Here is a 9,982-nt window from a genome sequence, read left to right on the forward strand (position 1 = left end):
AACCTTTGTATGAAGTGTGGAAACTGTTTGATTTTGCTCTGAACATTATTTGCATTATCTTAAAATAGAACACACTTGAATTTCACAACACAGGCAAAAAAAAAAAAATAGCAAGTTGGTGTGAACACAACAGTCACACCTTTTGATATATATATTACTCGTTTTTGCAGACCCACTTTAGAGTAAATGATTGTTTTATGGGTTTATGGTCGATGCCTTCAACTGTACACTTCTTCACATGCGATAATATTTTTTGAGCTGGGCCTTTATCTTTCTCTATTAGTAGCATATCAGATTTGGAGATTTAAAATGGAAACAGAAACGTGTATAAATGTTTGTTTCATTTCTCTGAACTAAATAAACTAATCAGAAAAAAAGTTTTTCCTCTGTCTGCGGACGGACACGCGCAAATTATTATTGTGCGTGCGCGCCTCCGTGAGACAGAGACAAAAATGGCGTCCGGATCAGGTAAGTCGACTTAAGCTTCAGTTCAGACTTCACCTTTTTGTTCATTTCTCTGATGGGACACAGTGTTCAACATAGCGTACCAGCATCATAAAAGTACAAACATTCACACTGTCCAGCTGGAGTGAAGTTTTGACTCCAAACGGGGTTTTATTTGAAAGAAGAAGCTTCCATTAACGCCGCTAGCTGGCTCATCTGCTAGCTCAGCTAACCCACTGTATGTTATTATCAACCGGCTGTCTGCATCAGCCTGGGTGTAAGATGACTTTATGAAGATGAAAGAGCAGAGACAGAGCTTTTATGTGAGTTAAATCCACACCACAGGTGACATTTTCCCCAGGTATCGATGGGAGACCAGTTTCTGTGTGCGGTGACGCCCGTGACTAGCTTGATGGTCTGATAAGTTGTTTGCTAAGATAATGTTAGCCGGTCAGGAAAGCCCTGTTCAGCAACTCAAAAGTCACTGCAATCCGGAAGAAAAGCTCAAAGGAAGCTCGTAACCAAGTTTCTCACCCTGTAACTGTAAAACTTCCTGTAGTGTCACAATGAAGGGAGTATGATAACGCTCCCTGTGTGTCGGTCAGAGTGTTATCTTTACTGACACACAGGGTTACCTGCTGCTGGAAGCAGCTAGTGAGGAGTACTGCCAAGCTTCAGGTGCGTCTGGACTGCAGGAACCAAGGTCTAAATTTAGTTCCTGGGTAGTTGAAAAAGTCTCAGTTCAGGGATGAACTCGTAAACTGTTTTTAGCTATTTATCCATTCATTAACCAAAGCCACTGTTTTGTTGTTGAGGAAAGGACACGTTAAAAAAAAAAGCTGTTCAACAAATCTCCTAACATTTGATGAACCAGTCCATCCTTCTGAGTGAGTGGTCTTTAAAAGCCTGTAACATGGTACACACTGTTAAAACTTAACTATAAGCAAGTGTTTGTATCTATTGTGAGGGCGAAAGTTTGTTTAGACTTATCATGAGCCACATTCACCCGAAAAGACCAGAAAAATGTCTTAAATCAAGATATTAAAAAAACAAACAAACAAAAAAAGCCAGAGGAAAAATATACCTGTTAAGTGTCTTGAAATAAGTGCAGTTTTTTAAAATATAATACATCTGGAAAAAAATGTTAAACACCAGCTGGTCTTTCAACAATACAATTGTGGCTTTAAATAGAACAAAATTGAAGAAAGAAGAATTATGACTGTTTTCCACTAGCACGCCTTGGCCCTACTCTACTCTGCCCTACTTGATTTGCAGCGTGTTTCCACTGGCCTGGTACCTCCTATCACAAGTTGGTTTTCGTACATACTCTGCTCTGGTTCCAAGCGAGCTGAGTCGATACTTAAAGATGACGACTACCGGCTATTGATTGCTCAGACAATGTCGTCATCGATGAGTCATGAGCGCGACCAAAACAAGACGCCTGCAGCATTCTTCTGCTTTCCTCGGTTTTTGACAAAAAGCAAAAACAAATAGAGTAGAGTAGGGCCAAGGCGTGCTAGTGGAAAAGGGCCATTAAAGTCACCCCTGAGCAGGTACTATTCTAAACCCATGATCTAAACGTAAACCCTAGTTCCTGCTGTTGAGAAGCATATTTAGAAACTGAAACTATGAATGACAACAAGATGTAAGATCATTATAAGGGTCTGAGGTCATTTTTGTCTTTTGATATCTTGAATTGAGACATTTTTCTTGACGTGTTAAGTGAATGTGGTTCATATTTAAAGTGATACTCCGGGATGGAACAAGTTGGGTCCTATCACAAGGTTTAGGGCAGAAATTACCCCTACAGCAGTGTTTTTGTGCAGCAGAAGCCCAGGGCGCACGCACCAAACACCCCCTCCCTGCTCCTCTGCCGGTTTCCTCTGCACTCAGACGGGGACATTTTTTACTTGACCAAAAACACAAATAAACGGACTCCCACCGAAAAAATCTGATATCGGTCTGCATTCATGCTTTATTTAGAGAATTTTCAGCGTTACTTTCACACAAAAACACAGCTAAATAAAGCTCTAGTTCTCATCGTGGCGTAAAATGGCGCTACCTCCGCTGCAGAGCCACAGCTGGCTATGAGGCGCTCGCAGCTTAGTGTATCAGTCCACGCATGTGGCGTGCCAGATATAAACAAACGCAGGTAGTCTGTCAGGACGAAGAGACACGATGAGAACTAGAGCCTTATTTAGCGGTGTTTTTGTGTGAAAGAAACGCGCTGAAAATTCTCTAAATAAAGCGTGAATGCAGACCGATATTAGATTTTTTTGGTGGGAGTCCGTTTATTTGTTTTTTGGTCAAGTAAAAATTGGCCCCGTCTGAGTGCAGAGGAAACCGTCAGAGGAGCAGGGGGGGGGTGTTTGGTGCGAGCGCTCTGGGCTTCTGCTGCACAAAAACACTGCTGTAGGGGTAATTTCTGCCCTAAACCTTGTGATAGGACCCGACTTGTTCCATCCCGGAGTATCACTTTAAAGCTCACAAGACATTTTTACCAAAACAACACAAAAACATGCTGAGATTTAAGTTCCTGTTGCCAGATTTTAAAAATAAACTTTTTTTCAACAGTAAAAAGATAGCTTGAATAAAATAAACGGATTGATACTTTGAATAAAAGATTAAAGTTCCCCCATGAACAGAGACTTTTTTTTTTTGACTACCCAGGAACTCAGTTTGGTCCCTGGTTCCTGCTGGTGAAATGCACCTGTAGACTTCAAATGGGTGTAAAGAGCGTGCATGATTAACCACAGAGTGGTTGAATTTACGCTTCATGAAAGTTGCACATATAGTTTTAAGTTGACACCATTTCCTTAGTTATACTGCACGCTGAGGTTTATGAAGCTGAAGTTGTTTGAGCAGAACAACACACAGTTCTCACAGATGGGTTTGACTGAGTCTTATGTTCTCATAGCTAATAACCAGATTAGGCCTTTTTATAGTATACTTCCATTGGTCCCTGTCTGGTTTAACTTTTACTGAATTGTCCACACTTATTCACAAGCTGGAAAATAGAATCACTTTTGCGCCTCAGGAATGACAGAAACGAAGACAATTAAGACACCAGCAAAAATCCTGAAGAACAAGTAAGCTGAGGAGCAACCACTGAGGGCCTTTACTGGGTTGTGCCTGAGGGTGTAGTAAGTCAGACAACCTGTAGCAGCTTACGCGGTGATGCATAAACTTCCTCTTTTTTCTTCAGGATCACGTGTAGAAAAATGTTATTCTGCCTCTGAAAGTGAATTGGAGGCAAATTTATTTTAATAGGACTTATCTCTCAGAGAAGTATGATGTGCTATGAGTGTATTTAAATTAGAGCCCGACCGATATGGGATTTTTGGGGCCGATGCTGATACTGATACTGGGGGCAAAAAAAGCTGATATCTGATATATCGACCGATATCCGATATATGGGCAGATATATGTAATAAATTTATTGATGTACACAGGATATATACTGTATATGAACACAAATTATTATAATACACATATGATTCAAGACAGAGACAGAACACTATTGAATTAAAACAAGGAACTTAAAAACTGTCAACATAAGAACTGTAGTTTAAACCAATGATAAATAAGAACAAGCTGTAAACACAATAATAAATGAAGAAGTCAAACTTTGAACACAGTAAGTAGAAAAAAAAGTCAAACTGTAAACACACGATGAGCAACTAACACAATGTTAAAACGTCATTCTATGGTCTTACATTAGATAATGGTGGATGGAGGGGGCGGGCACTCGGGCAGTGTGCAGCCCAACACACAGACACACAGGAGCAGGAGTGACTGAATCTCCACGGAGCAAAAATTTTTATAATCTGCTACATTTTGGCCGATGTTGATTAATCGATGACAGGCTATCGGTCGGCCCGATCAGTTAATCAGTCGGGCTCTAATTGAAAGTCTATAATCATTTTTCCTTGTGTTGAAGGCATTGTAGTTCCTCGCAACTTCCGGCTGCTGGATGAACTGGAAGAAGGTCAGAAGGGTTTTGGAGATGGCACAGTCAGCTGGGGCCTGGAAGATGATGATGACATGACGCTAACTCACTGGACCGGCATGATCATTGGTCCAGCTAAGGTGAGCCACTTCCAAAGCAAGCAACATTTTTATTTTACAGGAGACATCTCATTCTTTCTTTTTTTTGTGGGAAACCATTTTTGTTTCCAGTGAACTGGAATACAAGTCAACAGAAATGTCTACCCTGATACAATATCAGTGATGAGGAGATGAGATGACTTGTACCATTTTTCTTTTTAACCCACATCCTTACCCTCCTTGACCCCCTCCAGCCCATTTTTATTTTTACTGAAGACAGCTTGTCCTTTCTGATGGGGTCTCAAGATTGTAACGGGAAGGTTGTCAAATGTTTTGATTTTTAGATACTTTTCAAAGCAAAGCTGCAGTGATAAAAAGTGAGGGGGAGCTGTGCTGGTCAAGAATGTGCATAAAAGGGTTAATCAAAAAAAAAGACAGGCTTTACACTCCAGAGATTGCGCAACAAGAAAAGTAGAGGATGTTTTTGTTTTTGTTTTTTTGCAGCAAAATTAGCACTTCTTTTCCTCTGCTGTGTGTCTCTCTGCCCCACCCCCTGTCACAGACACATGCTGCTGCCTATCTTCATCCACAGGTTGGAAAACACCACCGGTTTCTCAGGTCATTGTAGCAGCCCACAAAGGGGAACATGTTGTGTTGATGCCTCATTCCTGTCCTGCTTAGTGTTTGCTGTGAGCTCCATGAAGCTGCTGCTCATGTAATGCTCATAATGAGAGGTTTAATGTGACATTCTGAATATTGATCAGAAAACAGTCACGCAGCAGAAGCAGCAGAAGCAGCAGAGTTGAGGATGAGCTGTAATAAGAGGGTCACACTCCCTGAAACCATTACAGGAAACAACAAAACAACACCTTTTATGTTGACAGGCTGAATCTTTTTCCCTCCTGAGAGAGACTGAGTTGTATTTACAGGTGTGACTTGTGTTTTATCTATATTTACACAAAGTGATGATAAATAATTAAGATGAAGATCAAATTCCCATCACTCCCTCAGATGGCTAACTTGTTTCATTCATGTATTTGTCTTGTTTGCAGACTGCCTATGAGGGTAGAATGTACAGTCTGAAAATAGAATGTGGAAGCAAATACCCAGAACACCCCCCTCAAATCCGCTTTGTGAACAAGATCAACATGTCCGGGGTACACGCTTCAAACGGTGTGGTGAGTATCAAGACCTCATCAGCGTCCTTTCCTCTTTTCCTTCATGTTTTATAAAACTGTGCTCACCTACTCACGCATCATAGGTAGGGCTGAACAATTAGTTGAATTAAAACTCATATCATATAACAGAATGCAATTTTTAAATAGCAAAGGCTGCAATTAGAGACAAACAAAAAAAATTTTGATGTACACAGACCTGGAGGGAATAGAGTTAACAGTACTCGCTCTTTAAAACCATCAAAAGTCAATCTGCTGGTTTTTCTGGTGAAACCCCTGACAGCTACAGAGATCCACACAGTTGAATGATTGTGACTGGCAAAGCCAAACCCCTTGTTCACTTCATTTTGTATGGTTTGGTACCAGTGTTGGGAAGTTACTTTTAAAAAGTAGTGTTTGCTCGTTACATGTTACTTCTTGAAAAAGTAGTCCCTTACTTTACTTAGTTACCCTCAACAGAAAGAAACTTTTTACGTTACTTGTTCCTTTTATGTTACTTTTATGGTGCTTGACTTTGGGCAGAACCCCAGGTTGTTTCCTAAACTTGTATTGAGGTACATACATTTCTACTATGGAGGACATAACAGCTAATTCTTCTGTGCTTTTTATTTTGAAAAATGCCACAGAGCACTTGACAAGAAAAACAATAGCTGCATTTCCACCAAGCAGACCGGTTTGGTTCGTCTTGGTACGGCGCTCATTTTGTGGTGTTTCCACTGACTTATCCCGAGTCAGATCCCCAAATAACCGAGACAAGCCGTCTCACTTTTTGGGACCCTTTTGTATGGGTGCCAGATTGAACCGATCTGCTCTCGGAAAGTGGAGCAACACAAAGGATCGTCACTTATCCCGCGACACCAGCTCTATTTCTCCTGGAGGCTTGACTTTCTCCTCTGTTGGTCATGACTTATTGCTTGTGTTGAGTGAATAACACAGAAGATGACCCCCTCCAAAATAAAAAAAATGCATGCAAAATTGCGATCGCAATATTGGTAAAAAAAAAAACTTGCAGTTATATTATTTTCCAAAATCCTTCGGCCCTGATCATAGGCAGCAGTGACACTGGATCAGTGTTTGTTGACAATTAGAGCCTGCTGGAGTCTGACGGAGTGAGCATTTTGATGTTTGTATGCTAAAACTCAGAGCTGGTGACTGAAGCCACATCTCTAGTTTACTTCGTCCAGCTCCTCGTGTCCTTTAACGTTCTTTACTGTGTCTGAGTCGTTTCCTGTTGCTCTCTCTTTCTTTACTGCTGACCAATCAGCCCTTAACCTAAAAGGATCCGATTTATGCTCTTTAAACAACATAAAGCTCATGTTTTAAATACCCTCCATGTCAGCTGTAGGCTGTAAAATAAATTTCCAATCTGGGATCAATAAAGTGATCTGATGTTCTGATGTAGAATGTTTGAAAACAAACTTTTTTGCTACAGTGTCAAAAGGCAGAGTGGAAATGATTAGCGATGGGTACCAAATCAGTTACTTTTATAGGTACCGACCAAATTCTGTCAAAAGTAAAAGGTACTGATTCACAAAAAATCCAAAGGTACCATGCTTAGGTACCTTAATACATCCTTGTGACTGTGAGGGAGTGGAAGGGTCGGTGATAAACCATGCTGGACATGAACACAGCATTTTAAGGTTATATATTCAAGAAATAAATATGCTAAAGTGAAACAAACCTACATTTTATTATTTAACATTTAACAGATTGATATTTTTCACCACATAAACACAAAAAAGTTCTGAAAATTGTTACTGTTGAGTACCGGTACCGGTTGCCAGGCCAGGTATCAGTACTGTATTGTTTCAAATGTGAAAGGTACCCATCTCTAGAAATGATCCAGACATCTGTTTACAGATTAGTTTGATCTGAGGTGTGGGACCAGGTCGTCCCTAGTGTCCATACATTTGTAATAGCAACAAAGGATGAACCAGTTCAGTCAGTCCACAGGTCAATACCTAACCCTCAGAAACAGCTGTTTTTAAATATTTCTTTTCTCTATTTCTCATGGGATACATGTAAAAAAGCTCCAGAGCATTGTTCGACTTCTCAGCTGGCGCACTCAAAACAGTCAAAAAGTTGAGTGTGGAGCAGTGGACACTTTTCACACTCAGTGGTCGCCATATTGGCTTCGTGGAGGAAGGGGCAGGAACGGATCAAAGGATGGTTGATGAACGTAATCAATGAAAATCAGAGGAACACCTTTGAAATGTGATCCTAGTTTCTGGTCAAAGCAGCAGGGCTTGATTTGGGACAACACTTCCCTGAACAATGTCATGCACTGTTCCACAAAGTGCAGTGTGTATACACAGTGCATTTAATGTAAGTGCGTGATTTGGAGCAGAGCATATATCTCAGGACCCTGGGGTTTATTTAAAAGCACATTCCTCAACCACATATTGAACAGTTTAATTTTTTACTGATTTCACCACATTCAGGCTCAGCACTGACGCTGCTGCTTAGAGCTTTATTCTACCATCCACTGAAAGTGCCTTTATGACACAAGCATACCCTGTGTTGGACATCTCCCCTGATTTGATTTGTAGCTTTTGGATCATAGAGTGTATAATAAATGAAGGTAATCATTGTGACGTCACCTTTCTGTTTCTCAACCTGAGTTTCAAAGCACACTAGCTGGCACAGCCATTTTGAAACTTACTTTCACAACTTTTCTGTGTTCGATGGAATAACTAACCATTGTGTTGTGGCTTTTTGCAAATCGCCTGACACCTGCCAGCCACTGTAAATCTTCCGTTGAGGCGGTGACGTAACGTCGTTGCTCTTCTCCTCCTCTGTCGTCAGGTGGAAATAAAGGCAGTGACGCAGCTGTCCAAGTGGAAAAACTCCTACAACATCCGGACGATACTGCAGGGGCTCAGACAGCACATGATGACGAAAGAGAACAACAGGCTGACCCAGCCACCTGAAGGCCAGGTGTACAGCAACTGAGGCTCCTTCTGCTGCTTTCCCCCTGCTTAACACACACACACACACACCCACACACCCACACACACCTTTACACACACACACACACACACACACAATCACTCGCAGACATACACAACATCTGTAACACTTAACACAAATTCTACCACTTTCAAGAAAACAAAGCATCATGTAATCCAAGACTCTTGACTCCCTCCTCCTAACTGGGAGGCTCCTGTTGGACCAGAGGGAAGGATGTTTGCCTGACATCCTCCACCAGTGCCCATTCATTCTTATAAAACAAGAATACTGTACATCTAACTAATGTTATTTTATTATCTTTATGTTCTACATCCTGATTGTCAATAACAAACGACCTGACTGAGTGCACCGGTCGTGTGTGTGCTGGATTCCTCTCGGTTGGTCTCCACGATCAACTCATCACTTAGCAAAACAAATGTACCTGAACTGAGATGTTAAATGTTTGAACCATTCCGATTTGTGTTTTTAAACAAAGAAAAATGGAACCAAGCCTCTTGAAAGATAAAAATAGTACCCCAAACAATGCTTTGCTTGAAATCCCAGCCAGCGTTAGCCTCAAAGTCCCCAGCTTCCGCAATCCCGACGATGTGAATTTGACGGGTGTCTCTTAAAGGAGTGCATGTCCGGTACATGGGGATAAACTGCTACTCGACATTCAGCGGCATATGTATCAACAAGGCACTACTGGCTCATCACTCATGTTCTCAGACTTGTCTTCTGTGTGCCATATGGTTCATAGCGCTTGTGATAGTGATTGATTATTAGCAGCCAGTGGGACGGGGTGGGGGGAAGGGAAAGGGGTGGGCTGGTGGGGTGGGGGGGCTACAGGTCTTTGTACTTTCTCTCTTCAGAGATCTCGAGTCTGATTGCACGACCACTACTGTACTTTGGTCCGTGCGGGGCAGGAAGAGCTGTGATTGTTCTTGTTTGTTGTTTTTGGGTTCTTGTTTTGGTTTCTCTACTCTCTGGGCCGACCTGAGTCGTCTCTTCTCTCATACAGTAAAAATACCCACTGAATGCAATGTATGGATTTGGATGTTTATTTTATAACAAGGGTTGAATCTAATCAGGGTGACGGTGACCTGTTGCATGGTTTTATTTGAATTAAATGTTATTACTTTTGCACGCCTTCGTGTCATAATTCACTTTGGTTAATTTCAGCTTCACTGCAGCGTTGCAGGATTAAACTGAGAAGACTTTATAATGAAGGGATCCTGATCGTACAAAAACAAATCACCTAAAGCACCAAAGCCAAACAGCGTGTTTTTCTACTGTTACAAAGTGACCGAGGTGATGTCCATCTACAGTAGACTCACTCTGGGGAGAGCAAGTTTGAAGTTAGATGG

General features: G+C 41.4%; 1 protein-coding gene across 1 annotated transcript; it reads left to right on the plus strand.

Annotated features, from left to right (window-relative positions):
* The first annotated feature begins 403 nt into the window (after window positions 1-403).
* LOC141797935 (ubiquitin-conjugating enzyme E2 variant 2-like) lies at window positions 404-9,758 on the plus strand. Its single transcript, XM_074679649.1, has 4 exons — window positions 404-468; window positions 4,385-4,533; window positions 5,544-5,669; window positions 8,472-9,758. The coding sequence occupies exons 1-4, from the start codon at window positions 453-455 to the stop codon at window positions 8,616-8,618; spliced, it is 438 nt and encodes a 145-aa protein (XP_074535750.1). The 5' UTR covers window positions 404-452; the 3' UTR covers window positions 8,619-9,758.
* The last annotated feature ends 224 nt before the right edge of the window (window positions 9,759-9,982 follow it).

The sequence above is a fragment of the Halichoeres trimaculatus genome, unplaced genomic scaffold, assembly GCF_033239565.1.
Source record: "Halichoeres trimaculatus isolate MK-OKI-2021-1 unplaced genomic scaffold, fHalTri1.1 fHalTri1_scaffold_1, whole genome shotgun sequence".
Classification (NCBI taxonomy): Eukaryota; Metazoa; Chordata; class Actinopteri; order Labriformes; family Labridae; genus Halichoeres; species Halichoeres trimaculatus.

Coding starts and splice junctions, on each gene's coding strand:
- LOC141797935 (XM_074679649.1), top strand. Junction 4,534..5,543: donor TGATCATTGGTCCAGCTAAG/GTGAGCCACTTC, acceptor TCTTGTTTGCAG/ACTGCCTATGAGGGTAGAAT. Junction 5,670..8,471: donor TACACGCTTCAAACGGTGTG/GTGAGTATCAAG, acceptor CTCTGTCGTCAG/GTGGAAATAAAGGCAGTGAC.